Source organism: Aristolochia californica, unplaced genomic scaffold (genome assembly GCF_029961685.1).
Source record: "Aristolochia californica isolate CCGP_79_NKW_82.1479 unplaced genomic scaffold, dmAriCali1.0.hap1 SCAF_4, whole genome shotgun sequence".
Taxonomy (NCBI): domain Eukaryota; kingdom Viridiplantae; phylum Streptophyta; class Magnoliopsida; order Piperales; family Aristolochiaceae; genus Aristolochia; species Aristolochia californica.
In genome coordinates, this window is record NW_027182103.1 from 4765819 (window position 1) to 4788659 (window position 22841).

The 22841-nt window shown below is 38.7% G+C and overlaps 2 protein-coding genes across 2 annotated transcripts; one reads left to right on the forward strand and one right to left on the reverse strand.

The window, feature by feature from the left end:
* The first annotated feature begins 2285 nt into the window (after positions 1-2285).
* LOC137961880 (uncharacterized) lies at positions 2286-2854 on the forward strand. Its single transcript, XM_068808492.1, has one exon. The coding sequence runs from the start codon at positions 2295-2297 to the stop codon at positions 2796-2798; it is 504 nt and encodes a 167-aa protein (XP_068664593.1). The 5' UTR covers positions 2286-2294; the 3' UTR covers positions 2799-2854.
* Positions 2855-14204: 11350 nt separating this feature from the next.
* Positions 14205-16834, reverse strand: LOC137962527 (exocyst complex component EXO70B1-like). Its single transcript, XM_068809435.1, has one exon. It carries the CDS (start codon positions 16582-16584, stop codon positions 14629-14631), a length of 1956 nt encoding a protein of 651 aa, XP_068665536.1. The 5' UTR covers positions 16585-16834; the 3' UTR covers positions 14205-14628.
* Between the last annotated feature and the right edge of the window lie 6007 nt (positions 16835-22841).

Sequence of the window (22841 nt, forward strand, 5' to 3'; positions counted from 1 at the left end):
CATTAAAGTAAGAGGGAAGAACATTACATTAAGATCCATCCAATTTTCATGTGGAGTAGCAAAGATAGTAGCCTCCCATGTGAAAACACAGACCCTCCATACTTCTTAGGAATAATAACTTTGGTGGCTTCGTTTGCTAATTACCAAAAGCAAAAAAAAAAAAAAAACAATCAAAAAAATTCCTTGTTCCTGTGTGTAGGCCAACCCATCACTCCCTTAACAGATCAGTTCCAGCCTCCAGGCATATAAATTTGTAATTCCAGCCTTGCCTTCCCCAGATGAGACCCTGACTCTTGGTCTGTTCAAAATCCACCCTAGTGGCATTTGGGGAAGAAAGATAAAACAAGAGAAGAGAAGCCCACCACTTGGATGATCCGGCTTCACCTCCCATGGCAGACAGGCAGTCTTACAGGAGGAGAGATAACCGATAAGCCTCAGGGGCTTGGAATTCAGGTCAGCTTTGGAGTCCACGTCCAAAGAAGGGCACTGGTATCTTGGCTCTTGGGAGTCTCTGGCCCTCCTTTCCTCCCTTTCATTTTGGCTTTCATGAGTTCGTAAGGGCAGACGGCAGACCAGAGAGATTCCCAACTACCCCTTATCATGTCTCATGCTGATATGCTGGGCATATCCCTTTTCTCCCTTCTCCCTTCATCTATTTTCCGCATATCTGACACCTGAAAGCCCTGCTTCTCCAGTCCCCCCTTCTCCTCTTCTCTCCCCACCCTTTATTTATTCCTCATTTTACAGGCTTTCAAATTATTTACTCGTAATTGTTAAGAGTTCGGACAAGATTAGATCATCCATGACCTGCTTCGATCGTAAAATGATAAAAAAAAAAAAAAAAAAAAGCAGAAAATTGTATATGGCAACATTTCTCCAAACAAGAAGTTCCGAAATAAAAGGAAACAGCAGTCAACAAAAATTTCTCTCTAGTGGAAACCAGAAAACTCTATAGAAGGAAGCACAAGTTAATCTGGTTTGAATCCAGAAGCACATGGTTGATACAGGAAAGCAGAAACATGTCTGACCCACAAAAAATTTCACCTTTCTCCTTACTTATCCTCACCTAATAATTAAAAGTAACAGATAAGATTTAAAAACTGAAGAAAAAAAAGGTCTGGAAGCATTTTTTTAACCATATCTGCCCAGTGGAACCAGGATGAATGTAGAATATACTAGATTGATTAGAGAGGCATCAGTCGGTGAAAGACGAACAAGCCAGAAAATGATTAGAAGGAGAGAGGAGATGAGGATTGATAAGGGCAGTGTGTTGTCACTTTGAAGGCCGTACCTGGAGTGATGGAGACCTAAGTTGGATTATGTGTGACGAGGCTGCCTTCGTCTTCATTCTGGAGGATAAAGTTGGAGCAGAAGAGAGTTGGATTATGCAAAAACCTGTCGTGGTCCGTTCATGTACTCGGTACTCCTAACCCAAACTCCTTAAACAACGTGATGCTGCGCATAGTGTCGATCTTTCTTCTACCTCTGGTATTTTTACCCGACTCCATTAATCCCATTCCTAAGAAATCCCTCTCCTCCCGAAGAGACAGGCTTGCGGATCACAGTGTTCCGCAGCCGCGGGACACGTAGATTTAAGCTCCCTCCTCTGCCCTGCGGCTACGTTGCGCTGACCGCTCTCTCGTATGTCCTCATCTTTCTCATTTAGCATCTCCTTCCACCTCTCAAAACCTTCCGAATAGTCACTTTTAGTCTCTCTCATCTCTCCTCAGTCTCCTCCCTATTTAAATGTCACCACTATGTCCTCTTATGATCACATCTCCCCACTTTCTCTCTCTAAAACGCGCCCCTATATAACCTCTTGTGCTCTCCTGCATGAGGGAGGGAGGAAGGGAGCCAGGACCACTGGAAAAATGTCGCTTTTCGTGAGGACGAAGCGGGTCACTGACCCACTCGATGACCGCACCAAGGCCCGCATTTGCGGCGCCGGATCCAGCCAAACGGATTCCGTCGCCACCACCGGAAGCGGCAGCGAGCATGTGGCGGATTCTTGTTTCCTTGATGATCTTGTTAACGGGTTCTTGGTGGAGAGTGATAACTGCGAGGACAGCGGCGGAGCTCAACTGGACGCTGCTAGGGAAGGTGACGACTCGGATGATGATTTCTGTTCCGCCTGCCGGGCTGATGTGAGCGAGGTGCTGAAGCCCCTGGTGAATCCGGTTGGCGACGATCAGTTCCGGAAGCAGTTGTATTCGGACGTTGGAAAGGCGGCGGAGGTGTTTTCGTCGCTGTGGGCGAACAAAGAGGTGTTCCGGCGGGCAGTGATGACGTTCTTGATGGAGTTGGGGTACAATGCTGGGGTCTGCAAGACGAAGTGGGAGAGCTCCGGGGGTCTGACCGGCGGGAACTACGAGTTCATCGACGTGGTGAGGCCGAGCGGCAGGCAGGGAAGCGACTGGGTGAGGTATGTCGTTGATTTGGAATTCTCCGGAGAGTTTGAGATCGCCAGACCGACTGAGGAGTTCTCCGAAGTTGTTAAGGTTCTGCCTAGGGTTTTCGTCGGGCGATCGGAGGAATTGAAGCTGATTGTGTGGTTGGTGTCGGAAGCTGCGAAGCGATCTCTGAAGAAAAGGGAAATGCACCTTCCACCGTGGAGAAAGAACCGCTACATGCAGGCCAAATGGCTTGGTCAATACCGCCGGACGGTGAATCCGATTGCTTCCAACTCCAAACCGTCCTCGTTCTCGGCGGAGATGGATAGTCTGGCCGTCAGGTGCCGCTCCGTGGGGTTCTTCTCCGCCCAGGATCCCCCCGCTGGCAACCAGCGCTTCGTCGTTTAACCCGACGGAACACTCCCAAGAGTACCCAATCCGCACAAAGCCGAGATCGAAGAAGAAACAGGAAAATTGGTTTCATTCACGATCAGCAATTTACTTTCTTCAAATCACGATCGAGGCCTCGTTGGTTGTACAAGGGCATACAGAGATGAAAGAGAAGGGACGAGGTGAGGTGGCAATTTTGTACAGAGAAGATCCGCGACCGTGGCTGCACATCTGGAAAACCTACAACTGATACGCCAGTTCAATAAAAATTGATTTTGTAGTTGCCATTGCAAGGGAAGAGTCTCTTTCTTCAATCTTTGATTCATTTCTTCTATTTTGGACGACTCCTAGAGAACTAGCTCGAGTGTCACACTGCTAGATTTAGTGAAGAATCACTCCTAGAACTTCGGTGTGCAGTTTAGTTTACTCCGGGTGAAGACTAGTCAATCTTTTCGAACAAGAAGACATAATGACAAAATGAAAGGGAAATGAGCTTTAATATAAAATTTTCTATGTACAAAAATGAGATAGTTTACAAGAGGATATGATATCTATTTACATGTCATAGAGTGATAAGCCAACTCTTATCATTTATCTATATCAACCTAATACATATTTGCCACATAAGCCTTAGGATTAATCCTTTTATTCAATTTTAAAATTGACATTATCTATCATGCCCTAAATAATCTCTAGAGATCCAATTCAAAGACATTTCAATAGATCTTTATTCAAAATTTGAACCTGAATCCATCCAACCCATTGTAGTTGTTGACACAGTTGCTTGTGTACCTCGCCTGACACATCCATTCTGCGAGCACCTTTGGGCTAGTGTCTGCATAACTTCTACAATTGTGCGCTTGTGTCTACATAACTGTTACTACGCCCGTGTTCATGTTGTCTTGCCCCCACGAAGTTGTCTGAAGCCACTACTACCTCCGGTAGGTCATCTCCTTGACATGGGGCTGCTATAGGACTTTGGAATGCCCTCTTTGGCGTGATTGGTTGTGTAACCCACTTTGGCCATGCTACGTCCATCTTCGGCTATGTTGGTTGTATCATGCTCCTCCAACGATAATACAAACGTCATTGTCGTGTTACCTCTCAGATAGGCTACAAACTCCTCTAAAATTGCCAAGGTTCAATAGCTATTTGTCAAGTAGCTTCACTCTTCGATAGTCCCCCCCCCCATTTCACTAGGTACTCTTTATAATGTGGCATACCTCTTTGTCCCACCTTCTGATCAACAATGATGTAGTCCACCTCGTGAGGAAAAAATGGTATGTGAAGGGTCAAAAGAATCTTCTTTATAAGGCTTCAAATTACTTAAATAGAATAGATTGGAGTACTCTTATACTCAGAAAAGACATGTCTGTTACAATTCGTCTCTTTAGAAATTGTTTGTTTCTAGATATGTCACATTTTTTTAGGACTAACCTTTTTATCCATCCACCGGTGTCCCATCTGATTTTTCTATAGCTAATGAGTTTCCTAAACCTATTGTGACAATTGATGACCTCGTACCTCATGGTCGTATTGATGTACCTGCATTGCCCCCTGAAGCATTAGCCGACACTACACCTATGGAGTCTTTAGATTCCTCTGAGGTAAGTTCTCCTTCCCCACCCCTATTTTTGGCCCTTTATTTGATACCTGGCCTATTGCCCTTCGAAAAGAACCTAGGGCATGCGCTTGACCTTCTACCTCTCACCCTATTGCTCATTTTTTATCTATCCATCAATTATCACCATCTTGTTGTCAATTTCTTGCCTCCATTTATTTTGGTGCTATTCCTCAATCTTATCAAGAGGCCTTTTAGAATCCAAGATGGAAAGCAATCATGGACGAAGAAATGACAACTCTTTACGAGAATCAAACATGGTGCCTTGTTTCCTTACCATCCGGTAAAAAGCCGGTATGTTGTAAATGGGTTGCCACTGTTAAAAAAATCTAGGTGGCACGATGGCCCACCTTCAAGCATGACTTGTGGCTAAAGGTTATACCCAAATTTATGGGATTGATTATGAGGAAACCTTTTCTCTCATCGCCAAACTCAATTCGGTGTGTCTCTTATTATCTCTGGCTGCAATTTCTCAATGGCCTATCTTTCAGTTAGATGTAAAAAATGTCTTCCTCAATGGCGATATTAAAGAGGAAATTTATATGTGGTTGAGGAGGAGTTGGTGTGCCAACTTACAAAATCATTATACGGTCTGAAACAATCTCTACGGGCCTGGTTTGACAAGTTTAGTCAAACAATGATTCGATTTGGGTTCACCAAGGTGCTATGTGGACCATTTTGTATTTGTCTAGCATACTGAGAAAGAAGTTGTACTACTTGTTGTATATGTGGATGATATTATTCTAACGGGTAGTGATTTTGATAGCATCAGTCAAGTAAAAAACAAAATATGCAATGAATTCAAGACAACAAACTTGGGACTTCTTAAGTATTTTCTCGGTATTGAGGTTATTCGATCCAAGCATGGTATTATCACAAAGGAAATATGTTCTTGACTTGCTTGAAGAAATAGGAATGGTGGGATATCGCCCTGCTGACACCCCCATGGAGACAAATAGAAAACTATGTGCTAGCTCGAGAGAAGAAGTTAATGTTGGCAAGTGCTAGAGGTTAATTGGCAAACTTATAGGTCTCAATGTGACTAGACTCGATATTTCTTTTGCAATCAGTGTGGTCAATCAATATATGCATAAACCTCAGATTTCTCATTGGCAGGCATTGGAAAGGATCCTCAAGTACTTGAAAAAGGCACCAGGACAAGAGATCTTATATAAGTGTCATGTCATCTCAATATTGAAAGCTTTGTCAATGTGAATTGAGCTGGATCACTAGATGATTGAAAAATGTACTTCAAGATATTGTACTCCAGTTAGAGGCAACCTTGTTACATGGAGAAGTAAAAGAAAATGTTGTTGCAAGGTTCGGTGCAGAAGCAGAATACAGAGCCATGGCACATGCGGTAAGTGAGCTTTTGTAGATTAAATCTCTTGTAGCTAAATTGGGATTCCACAAATAATGCCCTATAGAACTCTATTGTGATAATCAAGCAGCAATCCGCATTGCCTCCAACCTAGTGTTTCATGAGAAAACTAAGCATATCGAGGTGGACTGTCACTTTATGAGAGAAAAGTTGCAAACAGGAATCATAAGCATTAAATATGTCTCAACTCATAGACAACTTGCTGATATGTTCACAAAGTCAGTCAACTCCAAAATTATCTCCCTTGCATGTACCAAGCTGAGGTTATACAATTTTTTTCACTACCAACTTGAGGGGGAGTATTGAAAGTCATAGACAAGCTTAGGTGGCATTATTGTAAATATCTTATGTTATTTGTCTTTTCTTCACTCTCTCTAGGATGAAGGGTAAACTTATAATTTATGTACTTTTGAGATCTATAAATAAAGGTTAGGGGGGGGGGGGGGGGTTTGGATATCTTCCACAACACTTATTCTCCCCTTTCTTCTCTCCTCTACATGTCTCTCTCTCTCTCTCTCTCTCTCTCTCTCTCTCTCTCTCTCTCTCTCTCTCTCTCTTCATTTACCTCACATCACTCCTCTGCTCCTTTCCTCTTCTCTCCTACACTCAACGCTAAAGACCTAATATTATGGAATCCTGAAATCAACATCTGGCATTGGTGGGAACATAGGTTCCAAAATGTTGGAACTTCTAAAATTTATAGAGATTGAAGACGATGATATTTCCCCACAAGCAAGAGAAGAAGAAGTTGCTCCAACTAGGAGCAAGAGAAGGCGAAAGATAGAATAGTCTTTATTTTGGTCATTGTATGTCTCTGAGTCTCATGATGAGACTAATTTTGATATAATGAACACATATCATGGAACTTCAATATTACATATGTGTGATTGTGTGGCCTCATGACTTGTGTGGTTTTTATTTTGGTCATGGTTGTTTTGTTGTCTTGTGTCTATGATAAATTCAAACAATGTCCACTGATACAAAACTTGGGAAACAACAATGAATGAATAAATGAGACTAAGCTAAATCATTGAAATAACTAAATCTCACGTATAGCTTTAGAAGAAGAAGAAATGAGGTTAAAGAAGCAACATCATAAGGAATTGGAGAAAGAGGCTAGCAAAAGATGAAATTACAGTAGATGATAATGAAAAAGGAATGATATTAACCATAAAGTAATTGAGAGCTCATGAAAATGGAAGGAGGCCAAAAATGAAGAGTATACAATAAGGAAAGGAAGATGGCCCAAAAGAAGGTCATGCACCTTAGATAATGATGAAGAAGAGCACCCTTAGTAGTATGCCATTAACTTCTAGGGAACCACTAGTACACTTAGGTGAGAGTAAAGCCTTCGTTAACTAAGCTCCACAAGAGAAGTTAAATCCCTAGGTATGACTATTGACTTTAGGCTATTTTAAATTTGTGTAAATTAAGATAATGATTGTCTCAAGATCCCTCCAAAAATGGGTGTACCCCTAAGTGTCATTTTATTGTACACTTATAAATTCTTACTTGAACACAAACTTGGGGGGAGCGTCCAAGAAAGGGAGAGCAAAAGTGACTGGAAATGAAAAATAAAGAGAGAGAGAGAGAGAGAGAGAGAGAGAATGAAATATTGGCAAGGGAGAATTTCTCTAGTCCTCGTTATAACTTTTTATCATGTGAAAAGAGGGAGAAAAATCTAAATGTGCATATAAAAATTCTAAGGTAGAACCAATTCAATGGACAAAACAAGCAAGCAACTATCAAAGTCTTTGCATTAACATATGCAAAGCAAAAATAGAAAAAGTAAGGTACAAAAAACTCAAGGGAAGTCTTTAAAAACCTTCTTGCATATGCACTCATTGGCACCCAAAACTTTTATATGCTTACACTCATTTGCTCTCAAATCTTTACATGCTTATGGGTGTTTGTTAGGGGTGGCATCGAGCCGAGCGGAGCCCGAACCTGCTTATGTTCGAGCCGAGCTTGATTTAAATATTTCGAACTCGAGCTTGATCCGAGCCTAGGCTCAAGCCTAAAATTGTTATCGAGTTCGAGCCTAATAATTTTAACCAAGCTCGAGCTTCAACATTCATTTAAAACTTTTCAAAAAATACATGTCTCGAGTTTGTGCTCCAACGTACATTTAAAATTTTTCAAAAAATACATGTCAAATAAATTGTATGTAAAATTATGCATATATATAAAATTGGGAATGACCTCTACTTAAAATTGGGCATAAGGGTGGCATCGAATCCAGCAAAGTCCGAACCTTGTTCAAGCCAAGCTTGATTTAAATATTTCGAACTCGAGCTTAAGCCGACCCTAGCCTCGAACCTAAAATTTTAATCGAACTCGAACCTAATAATTTTAACTGAGTTCGAGCTCTAGCTCTAGCGGAGTTCGAGTTTAACCTACATTTAATACTCTATATAAAATATAAGTTAAATAAATTATATATAAAATTATGCATACATTTTAAAAACAAAGAATGATAGGGGAAGTTCAAGATTGAATTCCAATAATGGATTAAAACGCACCAATATTAATCATTTTTACTCCAAATGTCATCTAGCTTGTTTTATAATTTTTGAATCTGGCCATAAATTTACTATGGCCTCCTTAGTGCCCCTGGTTGAAAATTTATATTCTGGGAAAAACTAGAAATGTTTTTCCTATGATACATATTTCCAAAAAAAACCTTTAAATAAAATCCTATTACTATTAGTGACTTATTGGAAAATTACAAGAAATATTTTAAAATTTTCTTAGGAAAGTTAAATGGACTTCTTATTGCCTCTTCTAGGGAAATAAATAAAAATTAATAATCAATCTAATATATTACTATACTTATTGATAATTTTTTAATCAAATAAAATATCAAACACAAAATTACAATGAAAATTGCCTCATGCTAAAAGTATTATAGCATCAACTGTCAAATACTTATTCAAAAATATTTTATACAGTTTTCTAGCCCATCTTGGCAGGAAAATCTTACTTAGAAAATTATATGATTTTTAATAAGAATTTTCAATTAGAAAAATGTTTACAAAAAACATGAGACACTAATAGTCTCTAAAAACTTATTTCTACTAAAATGTATTTTTAATTTCTTCAAGAGCCATGAGGAAGAAGAGTTTAAGGGGGAAAAAATTTATAGCTCCTGGTTCTGGTATCTTATGATTATTAACCAAACTAGACGTGAAACATGGCAACTTGAGCGCTCGACAAAAATCTGCCATATTTTGTAAATGTCTTTCGGTCATCTAGAATTTTCTACTTCTTCGAAAGTGATAAATAAATGCAGACAAAGCTGGTGACAGTCCTCGGCCTATTTTAGAGATCTGGGAAGAGAACACTAAAAGATAATGGTGTGGGAACAATAAGAGATTAAGCACGTAGATGAGCCCTTTCGAGAGACCCCCTTGGACTTCAATTTCCTTTCTCTCTCGTCAAAACCCAAGGTAAGTTCGGTGCTCAAATTACTACAACTTGCCTCTCTTTCCTTTTTATTTTTTAATGTTTTTGGCAGGGAGTTTATTTTTATTCTATTATAGTTTGAGAGTCATAAGTAGAATGGTTCCCATGGATGAAGCGAAGAGTTATATGGAGAATTAATTGCTTCGTCGGTGTTTGCTTTAGTTGATAAAATGTGATACGAAAACATTATGTTTTTCGCTCTATTGTTCTTTTCTTGTAGTGACTTTCTCTTTTTGGGAAGGGAAGGGGGTTACGGCGTTGGCGAGGACCTGTTGTCGGGGATGACGGCTAATACAGAGGCGGCGGCAACGGAAGCGGCGACGACGGAAACAGAGACAAAGGCGAGGGGAGGAAGAAATTGAACGAACAGCCACAGAGGCGGCCAGTGAGCAGTTGTCGACGGCGACAGAGGCGGCGACAACAACAAATGGGAGGGGCTTGGTGGTGACGAGGGGAGGAAGAATTTTCCCCCCTAGCTCTCGCTCTCGCTCCCGCTCCCGCTCCCGACTTAGCCTGTTAACGAGCCGGCTCGCAAGCCGTCAAGTCGAACCTGGATTTGGTAGAGCTCGGCTAGTTAATTTAAACAAGTCGATCCCGAATCTCGAACTCGGCTCGAGATTCAGGGATACGGCTCACGTGTCAGTTCGATTCGAAGCCACCCCACTGTTTGTCATCACTAAAAGGGTAGAAGGTTGGTCTCAATATCCCCACTGAGATAACTTTGACGACAACAAACATTTAAGCTACTATATATGTATATTACGTAGGTCTTAAAAACACAAAAGAAATTTTTTGATGGCATATATATTTGAGTGGTTGATGACCATGAGAACGACTAAGTAATAAATAGAACAAATAACTCAAGCCAAAAAGCACGCTATCCAAATGGCCTAGCAACACTTATTCAACTGGATGTTTGAGAGAAAACTCTTGGAAAACAATTGTTCAAGGTAGTATCTTAATGGCCCAAAAGGACTCTCAACACGACAAGGCATGGCGATCTGTCCATGTGGTATGAAGTCCGCCATACAAGTGATAAAGAAAGAAAAATTCCTCTGCTAGAGTTCATCCGCCTAATCATCCAAATGGACAACCCAAAAAGGGAAAGAAGAGAAAAAGAAGGAAACAAGTACTTTCAAGCTGATTGTTTGACCCAATAGAGATTTTTCTATCGGACATGAAAGATAAATTTCATTAGAAGCATCTATTTGATAGATCATCTAAACATTCAAGCCAAAGAAGCCAAAAAGTACTTTCAAGTCGATTGTTTGACAAGTAGGGAGACAAGGCATTGTGGGAAGCATTTATTTGATAGATCATCTACACAGTCAGGCCAAAAAAGCCAAACGCCTGGTAGGGAGACTAAGGCATTGTGGGAAGCATTATTTGATAGATCATCCACAATCATGTGAAAGTAGCTAAACACTTGATAGGGAGACGAGGCATTGTGACAAATTGTTCGACTAACTATTAGAACGAATTGAAGAAGAGAGAAAAGGCATCTATCGAAGTTGTTCAAATGGACATTGTCCAAATGGAATGTTTCAAAAAAGTTGTAAAAAGAGATTGATGACTTTGAGTTGGCTAAGATAGGTCTCCAAAATCTATAAGTAAATCATCTATGTGATTAGTAGGTCACAAAGAACATTATATATACTTTTTATAATTTTTAGTTAATATTTTATTGAGTTTTGAAAACCAACAAAATGTCTATTTTTATGCTCAATGGCTCCAGTTTTTAGCATTGATAATTCGTTCATTTAAGTTATTTTTCCCCAAACAACACATCTCTCAACTGCTAAGGCATCCATTATCACTCATGAGCACATTCACAATTTGAATCCATTTTGGAATTAAAATTTGAAGATTTGAGAAGTCGTCCTCGAATGTGTTTTCAAGCTATTACTTTAAAATCTTTATTTACTTAATATCTTTCTTATTAAAATCATTACTCTCATACTTTGAAATCATATTATTCATTCCAGCAAACATATTTGAAGAGACATTTTTTTGCTTTAAAATTTTAGGGCTAAATTTAGAAATCTAAGTATCAACATGCAGCTAACTTCAAAACCTTTCTTACTTAATTGAGTGTATATGAATCAGAGATCTTGTACTTTGACATCAGTCTTCCTTGTTCAAATTATTGCATGTAAAAAATCCTAAGTGCTTATGTATTTTGTCTTTGAAATCAATTGAGTTCACTTTGAACTCATACTCCTAAATCTTTAAAATAGTTCAAAAGTCTTCCCAATTTAAAAATTCTATCCCATTAATAGTACGAGCTTTTATTTTGAGATCAAGTCATTAAAGACTTATTAAGTTGTAATTATATAGTATAGGTACAAAGAATTGGTTGTAACTACTTGTTTATACATGTATTGTAATATTGCCTAGTTGAGAGGCTTCTGTAAAGGCTGAATTGTAGAGCAACCAACCTTTGCAAGCATAGGTCAAGTATTATGTAGACAAGACCATGCCTTATCTCATTTCTTGAGGGAGTCTAATTTGTTACTATAAATCTAAATCTAAATGAAGGTGGGCATTGTGAATTGACTGTTGTGGTCAATTGATTGGCCTCCACGCTCCCATTTCAATTATGACTCAGCAGTGACACATTTTTCCAAGCAGTTCAAGTATTCAAAATAGACCACATGACAATGACACTAGCTGCAATTCGGCCATCTCTTTCTTCTGAATTTGACGCATGCCATTGGCACTGACACTTAAAGGAATAAACTGTAAGGTGACTTGATTGAGGATAGCAGTGAAACCGGTAATTTTGTCAAAGGTTGACCCTGAACACAGGATACAGAAAGCAAGAAAGTGTTAATGGGAAATGTCCTCTTGGTTCGGTCACCGAACTAGCTTTTCATACAGAGATACAATTTTGTCTCAAATGTGTATGAGTTGACCATAAAAGTTACAACTTCTCACAATATTCTCACAACTGATCTACCTTCACAAGTGCCTTCAAAACACCTGCTCCCTTCCTTTAAACATGGAACCTGGTATTAACGAACAATTTCTTTGAGAAAATAAAAAATGTAATTGACCAATTGGGATGATGTGGGTTTGTCTTAAAGAAACCAACCAAAATAAATTTTGCACTAATTTTTTAAATGTTTGTTGGAAATACATAAGATGCCCTAGTAAAACTAATAGCAAATGGCCACATGAGAATGGGGTATTTGGGTCTGTGAAGCAAATATATTCAAAAAACACGAAAAACCATGCTTGCCTTGATCTTCCAAAACTGATGGCAAGAGTCAATACAATAGTAAGAGAAACAAATCCACTCATGCTCTGTGTGCTACCTACAACAATTCTTTGTTATTAAGTTTCCAAAACACCCTCTTAAATTCTCTTTGTAAAAAATAACATTTAATGTTCCACAATTGTTTTTTAAAACAATCCTCATATTTGAATTAATAATACAAAACACAACTAGACTTTAATTATGAAATAATTTTTTTCAACAAATATACAGGTCTCCTGACATGCTAGGCATAGAGATGAATGACAGATGAGATTATTCCTAAGTTCAATGTCATGATAAGCATATGGATGAATGACAGATCAGAGTATTATCACTTTTCATAATTTGGTAGGAGTTGTTGACATATCTTTAAGCAGTTCAAATTGTTCAAAATATAACTTCAATTCCCACTTACCTTTCCCATTTGATGCATATCAGCTTCACCACAACTACAAGATATTACATATTTAAATCAAGAACTCATACCAAATATGATCTTCAATCCATTGTACCTGCTAAAAAGCATCACTTGGAAGTTAGAAACTAACAATTTCTTCGAAAGTTCACGAATGCTCCATGAACCTCAGTGGTTTACAAAGGGAGGGAGCTTCGACAACAAAAAGATGTTGGCAGGAAGCCCCTTCTTCCAGAGATATGATCACACTCTAGGTAATAAAGACTTGCAGGTATGACAGAACTGTCTATGAGTTAACCACAAGTTAGTTTGAATAAATGCTTGCAGGCATGAATGAACTGTCTATGAGTTACGCACAAGTTAGTGTGAATAAATGCTTGCAGGCATGAAAGAACTGTCTATAAGTTAACCATAACTTTGCAATCTGGAAACGTACAAATCCTAACCAAATACTTGTTATAATTCATCGGTCTTCTTAAGTGAGTCCCTTTCTCTCCTCAATCTGATCATCGTTCACCCACCAATGAAACACAACAGGAAGACATGCCATTTTCTTCATGTTTTCGTTACTTTTACCAGGCAATAGAGTCAATTTTGCTGCCACCAGTGGATTAGGCCTTATCCTTGGCCAGGTTTTCTGTTTTTTTTGCTTGGGAGGGGAGGGGGTGACTATAGCACTTCTCCATCAATATCTCTCTGCCAGTATATTTTTTGCACTCTTCCAACTTGATCAATTACTAATGTTGCTGAAGCAGACCAACCAAAAACATTCCTACACAAGAGATATATACCAACAACCTCTTTGCTCACAGTGAACAGTCTCTATTGGAAGTGAGATAGTGATTGAAGATTTCATGTCATACATTTGAAAGGAAGAGACCCCAACGCCCCTTCTTTTTAAAGATTAAAGATTAACACACACACATGAATATAAGATACCGCCACCAACCAAACATCACACAACAAATAAAATATTGTAGTCACCTATAAGTAAGAACAAACAACCATGGGACTCCATTTTACTCGATGTATAACACTAAGTCAAAACTCTCCACCATCACAATAAAACTAGAAGAGGCAAGATTAAGTAATTTATGTATAAGTCCACTTCTCAAAAACAAAAAACAAAAAAATATTAAGTTCTAAACCAAATCACCACAATATGATAATCCTCAACAAGAGAACAACAACCATTCCCATGCATTTCTCAGGAAATAAAAGAAAAAAACTCTCACACGGAAAATTAGAAACAACTAGTGAAAACAACAGTACAAGTTTAAAGATTGAACAAGCACAAGTACAAATTAAACTTTGATCAGTCAACAGAACTCAACTCAGAAAAAGGCAGCAGAGATTCAGCAGTCCGACTATGAAATCGCCAAGGGACCTTAACTACATGATGTTTTCTTCTGAAGACTAAAATTTATGAAATTACACAAAGAAAGAAAAAGCCATTCAACTCTAATAACTAGTCTTTGTTATCAAATCTTATGAAATATTCACAGGACTTGAATAAGAATTTGGACTTCCAAAAACTAAAGCACATGTACAAGTTTCCTTACAATACACTGTTAACAGACATGGACAAGTATCTGAGCATTCTGTTAATTATAAGCCATAAACAAGAACAGTCAACAACAAATTACTCGCTTTAAATTCAGTGGAAGCCTGAATGCCCACACTCAGCAACGGGAACAAATGCTCACACTAAGTACTAATCTTTCTCTTTGGATGACACAGCGGTCCTGGGGAACCTTCAAACAAATCTATTATTAGATTCTCCAAGTCATCAGCCGTATACTTTATATATTTCCCTGCATGCCTTCCAATCTCTAAATGCCCACCAAATCTTCCCAAAAAAGATCGATAAGCTGGAATAACTTTATCTGATATAGATAAACGTAGCTCTTCACGAAGCTGGGAATCCTGGACTTTCCAAGTTGTTTGATTCCGGTAAATTTCATCAAAGCCCTGGTTAAAATTTTTAAATCTTTCTTTAAGGGCCACCTTAGAAACATTACTAGAACTCCCTCCGCCTAACCCTTCGTCCCTCAAACAGGACAAGACTCTGCTCCAAGACGCCCGAAAATAGCTTGTGGCATATTGACGTACCTGACCCCTTCGCTTCCGAACCCAGTGGTCTCCTAACAATTCCCTTAACTCCGAATCTTTCACTTTCTTAACAATGTAGAGGATATTATTCATCAAAAATATATACAGCATAGCGGCGTCCTCATAAAATTTTGATTTTTCTTCCAAGTTCGACTCAAGAGAAGATATCAAACGCAGTATCCGACGACCCAGCGGAGTAACATCTTTCAAGTAGCTCAATTCGTCATCTTCATGACCCATAGAAGGATTGCTGTTGTCCTCATAGAGAAGGTGGTTCAGGGTATTACTATAATCTACAAGTAACCTGACGTAATTCATAACATACCGAGTTAAAGGGTGGATTTCGCCGCCTTGTGATCTCGGAGAGGTCTCTCGCTGAACTGCATTTTCGAATTCGGCGAACGTACCCTTTGCCGCCTCTCCGAGGGCAGAGAGTATTGCTTCCGTTTCACCATAAAGAAAATCACCAGATTCGTCAGGGAAGAGGCACCGAAGATCAGGTATCAATTCGGCCAATGCCTCGTACATGTCAAGGATTCGGAACAGTTTCTCGGAAGAGCGCCGGCTAATGGCGATGGCTTCGGGGAAGTTAAGCACCTGCATAAGAGACCCTTTGGCCGTCTCAGTAAAGCAGATCTCTTTGATGGGATGCGATCCGCCGAGGATCTTCTCACAGAGGCGCTTCTCACCGGCGAGTAGGACGCGGACGACAATCTTGACTGCCTGGATCCACTTTTTCATCTTGTCGTCAAGCGCTGGCCACTCGATCTTCTGCACCTCCTCGATGCTAAGCCGGTCGACCCCGAGTATGGAGAGGGATTCGTCAAGCGCATCGCGCCGAACCGATGAATACACCTGGCAGAGCTCCTTCTCGTAACGAGCACGGATCATTCTATCGGCAATTTCCCGAAGGTCGGCGATGGAGTCTGGCCGAACCAACTCGACGGGGCAGAGTTCAGAAACGGAGGGGGCGCGGGGTCGATCGGTGAATCGCGGCGTCTCCTGCTCCAGGTCTTGATGCAACTCCTCTTCCTCGAGCGAAGCGTCGAAGTCATCCTCAGTAGAGGCGAAGGAGGCCCGTCGGATGGAGCCGTAGAGGCGGGGAGCGTCGAGGGGGACAGTGTTGCGGATAAGCAAGTGCTTGAACTCGTCCTCGAGGCGAGCCATGGCGAGTTGGAGTAGGGACTCAGCACGGTCGGAAAGGGGGTCGATCTCGCCAGCGGGGGTGAGGGAGAGGGCACCGGCGACTCGGATGACATCGTCGACGGCAGCAAGGTAATCGGAAGCATCGTCGGGGGAGTCGTCCCAGGGGAGGGGAGCAGGACCGGGGGCGGCTGAGTGAGAGGGAGGGTCCCAGCGGAGGAGGACCTGTTCGGCGGACTCGAGAGGATTGGGGCCAGGAATGAGATCAGTGATGGTGGAGAGGCGGTTGTCGAAGTTGGAGAGTATCAGGATCATGTCCTTGGTGTCGGCCTTGGTGGTTCCAAGTGACTTGAGAATCTGCTGCGCCGCCGCGATCACCCTCTCATCGCCGTCGACAGTGGCAGCCATGGCGGAGACGCAGAGAGAGAGAGAGAGTATAAACGAAACTAGGTAGGGTTCTCAAATAGAGAAAAGAAAGGGTTTCACGAAACAGGCAGTTCGTCTAGAATAGTAAACATTCTAGAATTTCATTGATGAGGACGGGGCAGTTGCAGAGAAGACATTCACGCTGAGGTTCGGCCGCCTGACTGAGGGGATAGATTGGGATTTAGGAATGCTGGCTTGCGTGCTTCCGGGTCTTCGCCTGTCTGACCGAGGGTTGGATAGAGAAAGAGAGAGAAAGACAATGCGAGCCTTTATTTCCTTTTTTATCTCCCAAACGAGAGAGAAAAGGGCTTCTGTTATGTAATTACTGTTTTTTAAGTAGGGGTAGGATGCGTAATGCGCACTCTAGGAACGTTCGGGGGAGTGTCGGAGGAGAGACGACTTGAAGAGTCGAGATTTGGTTTGAACAGCTTAATCTTAGCTAAACAAGTCTTGTAATCTCAATTGGGCCGTTAAACACACTAGACACAGTCGATTGCCTACTAACCAATATAACTACCCACAAATGATATTTAATCAAAATTTGGCTGCAACCTTTAATTTACTAATTTGTTCATTTTCACTATATCGAAGTCATGGGTTGTTGATTTTCAGGATTCCATGAATTTAACTCACGGAGAAAAACGGAAAAAAAACCCATTGGGAGAAACCGGAGGGAGAAGGGAACCCTCCCCCCTAAAACTCTATATATAGATTTATGAAACTATTATATTATAATAATACCCCGGTTTAGGGTTTAGAGTTTTAACTCTGGAACTTTAGCTTAATTATATCAATGTCAATCTCTATGAGATGACCCTTTATTTACCATCATGTCATCAATGTACGTGGGCCTATGGGTCTTCTCCTTGATCCGAGGGCCTTGAGAGTATCTTCTATGTCTTTTAGATACATTGTCTTCCTTGTTCTGATGGGCTTGGGCTCATCTTCTAATACACTTGGATATGTGAGCCTTCTTTGGTTGTGTGGGTTTGGGCCATGTCTTCCAAAATTGGGGAATAATACAATGCCTCATATAATTCATAGAAAATCTAAAAAACTCTATATATGTAAGACGATAGTGAATAAAATTCTAATTATTAGGTAAAAGTATGTTTTGGAGCATTGGGGAATAAAAGTTTATTTAAAACCATTTTTAAAATCATGAAAGAATGTTTTAAAAATAATAAATCCCTTTGTTTTGGTCTAACTAATGCTTAGAGTTTAGTTGTATATATTTCCAAAGGGTATGACTGGTCATTGTACGAAATATATGATTGATCATATAGAATGCAACAAATGTTCAAAGTCGTAAATATGAAAATTTGATCACCAAAATTAAAACCCTGATCAACGGTCTAAATCATCGACATTTATCAATGGTCCATATTGAAGAAACTTGATCACCAATTGATCGATGGTCAAAATCGAAACTCCCAATAGTCAAAGTATGGAAGTTCAATCAAATAGTTTGTTAATTTCCACAATCAAACTTTCGGTCAAATCTGGATGGATTATAAGATAGAAGTATGATTGACGGTCAACCACCACCAAAATCAGATTAGAGAAAGTACTACTTAAGCCACACGCCAGTAGAGGAATTGGTAAATAAGTGACATGTGGCGCCAACACGAGCTCCAAATGGCATAACATAATCTACATCATCCAACACATGGCATATGTAGTTAGCTCTTCCACATGTCGTGATTTCAAGGGGTGACGACTTAGCCCTGCCACATATCATGATCCCAAAGAGTGAAGATTTGCTCCACCATGAGTCGCAATCTCGAGTGAAGACTTTGTCTTGACAAGTGATTTCAAGGGGTGAAGATTTAGCTCTGCCACATATCATGATCTCAAAGAGTGAAGACTTGCTCCACCATGAGTCGCAATCTCAAGAAGTGAGGACTTTGTCTTGCCATGTGTTGCAATTAGGCCAAATGATGACTTGGCAAAGAGAGACTGAAAGAGAGAACAGATACCCTTTGCCATTTTAAGGGAGGGTTTATGACTTGGGAGAGTCGGAGAAGGTTAAAAAAGAAATCTTAGAGGTTGTATCCTTGGCACTAATACTCTACCAAATTTTTGCTTCAAAGTCACAACAAGGAGATTGCTCCTACCATTACTCTACTACTCAAATTTGCCACATATAATCATGATACTAAAATTCTCATCCAAGCATCAAGTGGAGATTACCAAATATTGAAGAGAATGTATGAAAGAGTTTCACATGACTCTCACAACAAGAAGTCAATAAAGTTTTTCTCTTTTTCATAAATTCAACATGGTATTAGGGCATGTTTCGTGAGTTGACTTGATCAACACACAAAGATAATTTGATCATTTTTTGGTCTATTATCTCAAGTAGTTTAGGTTCGTATTCTATCTTTTTTTTCTTTTTATCTTATCCTACAGCCCATTGTTTTATTATCATTTACACATTTATACTAAGCTTTTCATATTAAAAATTATGTATTGATGGAAATATCTTCGAGTCTACTTTTCAACGCAAAAATTAAATTGGCAATCGAATTTTTCTACAAAAAGAAATCAATATTTAAAAAAATAAAGGTGAGACTGCAAGAGAGGTTCAAGTAGCACCAAAAAACTTCAAATTTTGAGTCATTTTATGCCATCAAGAATGAGACTTCATATAAATATTTATATTTTAAAATAAATATATATAAGTCTATTTGCTATATTATCAAACTAATTCTCAATCTGAGTTTCTATAGGGAGATATCAATTTTGCAAAGGCCAATTGTCATATTGGCCAAAGAAGAAAGAATACTTTGTTCAACCAGATTACAGAGTCCAAAATATCAAATTATTTCTATCAAAATAAATATATTTTTTGAATACATATTATACTTGGATGAAATATATCGAAGTCTAGTTTCATAAAAATAAAATTTCATGTCAATTTGATCTATATTTTAGGAGATATTCGCATTGGAGTTAGTAAATGTCAAGCTACAAAATGAAGAGAATCAAGAGGTCATAAACGATTTAAGAATGAATCTTTTTATGTCAAATTAGATATCAAATTAAAGCTCTTTGAGTCTAGTTTCTTAATTAATGATCCTTTTTGTGATTCTGAGCTATATTTTTGGAGATATTGAAATTAGAATTACCAAAGGTTAGTTCTGTAAAATATCTCTTATTTTTTCCTATTTTCTCTCTTATGCATTGATGTGAATTGTGTTTCCTTTTCTCCTAAAATCTAAGTTTTTTAGCCAAATTTTTCGTCTAAATAGAGAATTTTTGTTCAACTTAATCACTCCATGATGTGCTCAATCAAGATCTGCAATATCTTGCATCAATGTTGTTTTCAAGTTATGTTTTTTGTTACTTGGTTGTATATCTTCCGCATAATTTCGAAAAACTGTGGTTACCCCTAAAAAAAGTTATATTTGGTCAAATTTGTTCAATTTTTTTTATTACTACTGTTACAATATACTTCTTATTAAGGTGGTGGTTATTTTCTCTTCCTTTAATTCGCCATTAATCTTTTACATGGGTGTCTTTCTCCTACTATCCTTTTTTACTCTCGTTTACCTCCTTTTTGGCCAACCCTTTGGTGTGTTGCTTCAGTTGGTCCTTTTTTTTATATATATGGGTGTTTTTAAGTCCAATGAAAAATTTTAGTGATACTCTTGGATTTGTATCATCGTCTTGTGAGTGACAAGCATTGTCCATTTCAGTGATTATGACCAGTATTTTTGTTCGAAATCCTTTGAGGTTGGTTTAGACTTCTGTTTCTATCACCTTTTTTTTTTACTTTTTGAGAGTCTGTGTTTGGTTTCGTATTTATCCTTTGGAGACCTTAATGGAGGAAATTAGTACTACAACTATTTATTTGTTTCAAGCTAGGATTATTGCCATTACCTCTTAGCTTGAGGGGGGAATAAAAGGAGAAGTATGAGGGTGAGATTGGAAGTTGAGTGTTGTAGTGGTTGCACCACCTTCCAAATTTCACGTTTTAGAAGAATAAGAAGTATAATTTACAATGAAGAATTCTATATGTTGTGGTAATTTTTATGTAACCAAAATATTCAAGAAAAGGGGAGCACAAAAGATGAAGTTTTTGCATTTATGAAGAATTGCATCTGTGAAGGATTTTATTTTCAATAAAAGAAAATTGAAGATCAAGAATCTTTTTCATTGCAAGTTGAAGTTATAAGTTCCAACCTAAGGGGGAGTATTAAAGATCAAGTATAGAAGAGTATCACATAACTCTCACAACAAGAAGTCAATAAAGTTTTCTCTTTTTTCAGAAATTCAACACCAAATGAATCAAAATCCAATCAGTTGACTTCCTTTACAAAGGTGATCCGAATTTGTTGTGGAGATCGAATCAAAGAATCATTAGAGATAGGACCTAAAATCATGTTGTCAACAATCACAACGTTTCACGAATCGGCTCCTCTATAAATCCACATTTTTTGGCATACCCAATGAGACTCGATCTACCTCTCATATCTTTCTCCGTAAACTTGAGAAAAGAAAACCAAGCTCAACATCATGGCATCTCAGGCACAACAAAGAGTCATGATCACAAGGCTCAGCTCAAAATTTGAGTTGATCAAATCCAAAGAAAACAAATATAGTTGCCATCTACCTAAACCAAGGAGGTAAACAAAACAAAACAAGAATTTGCATCAACAAGTCTTCCTCGTCCTTCAATCACCACAATATTGTTGGTGGTAAAACAATACGAGCATTTCAGTAATTCCCCTAAAAAAGATATGAGGAATCTCTAATCATCACAAAAGGAAAGTTCACCACAACCAAATTTTGTAAGAGTTAGTGTATCTGTCATAAGGACACAAGAAACCACTTTAAAGGAGCAATTGCTGAGTTACAACAACCGTTGAAAGAAAAGGACAAGCAAATCAAGGTAAGAGACATTCAAATTGTACAACTCAAGTCCAAAGTCAAGCAATTGATATCAAATCTTAGAGGAACTCCGTTGAGTGGGATAAGTCCCACATGAAAAATAAAAATAAAAAAAGTTAAAAGGTTTATAATGTTGAGCAATAGGTCTCCTAAGTAGCTAGTCATTTTTGGATAGAACAGTTCTCAACCCAAAAATCCAACATGGTATCAGAGTAGGTTGTATATATGGGTCAAGACCTTATTTGTGCTATCCTGATTATTTGTATGTTGTGGGCTTTATAAGGTAGGAGTTTGTGTTGTAGACTCCAGGAAAGAGTCTTTGTGCCCTATTAAAAGATTTGTCCCCACATCTCAAACCCGTTATTTGTAAACCTAGACATGAAAGGGAGTGTGGAGTAGGAAAAAATCCCACATTGAAAAATGAGAAGAAAAATTGGGTTATAAGGTTGATAAATAAATTTTCTAAGTGGTTAGTCACTTTGGGATAGAACCCAACACAACCCAAAAATCCTCCTCAAATCTACTCAACTTTAGAAGATACATCTTCTGCTCCAATAACAAGTAAATAAACTCTTCAACACACAGAAGGAGGTACCTTATCAATCAACTTTGTCATGGTAATTACTGAAAATGTTATTTGAGACCTTCAACTATTGGACATAGCACAAAAGACGTCTCAAGCCTATGTTCATCCATACAATAGAGGCATCCAAGCTTTAAGGATGCCACTTGGATAAATGTCGCTTAAGTTTTAATATTTTGATAGAAATGACAACCCAAAGCAACATATTGCCCACTTCATGGACAAATGGTGCTTTAATGGTGAAACAATTCTTCCGCTTGTTGAAAGGAAATGCATTTGATTGGTTTGTTGAGCTAGTTATAGTCTAGTAATAGTTAATGACCAAATAGTAATCAACTACATCATGTGTAAGGAAATGCATTTGATTGGTTTGTTGAGCTAGTTATAGTCTAGTAATAGTTAATGACCAAAAAGTAATCAACTACATCATGTGTTGGCAGAGCTTGAGATTGAACTAAAAAAATAGTACAAGCCTCCGGACAAAGACAAAAATCTAAATATGCATTCAATGAATGAAGCGGGATTTGCTCTACTTCCTTCAAAGTAAAAAGCCAAAAGACTTCTAAGAATTAGCTACAAAAGTTCACAATATAGAGACGTTGATTGCTTTGAAAGGAAATAACAAGATACTAATTTTTTAACCTAAAAAAATGGAAGAAGAATTCAAACATCGTTATGAGACCTTGATTTATAAATTGCAGGCAATTAGCATCACTACTAAGGAGTAAACTCTTTTGCAACAAATCAAATTACTGGCAGA

Coding starts and splice junctions, on each gene's coding strand:
- LOC137961880 (XM_068808492.1), top strand. CDS start 2,295: ATGGAGTTGGGGTACAATGCTGGGGTCTGCAAGACGAAGTGGGAGAGC.
- LOC137962527 (XM_068809435.1), bottom strand. CDS start 16,584: ATGGCTGCCACTGTCGACGGCGATGAGAGGGTGATCGCGGCGGCGCAG.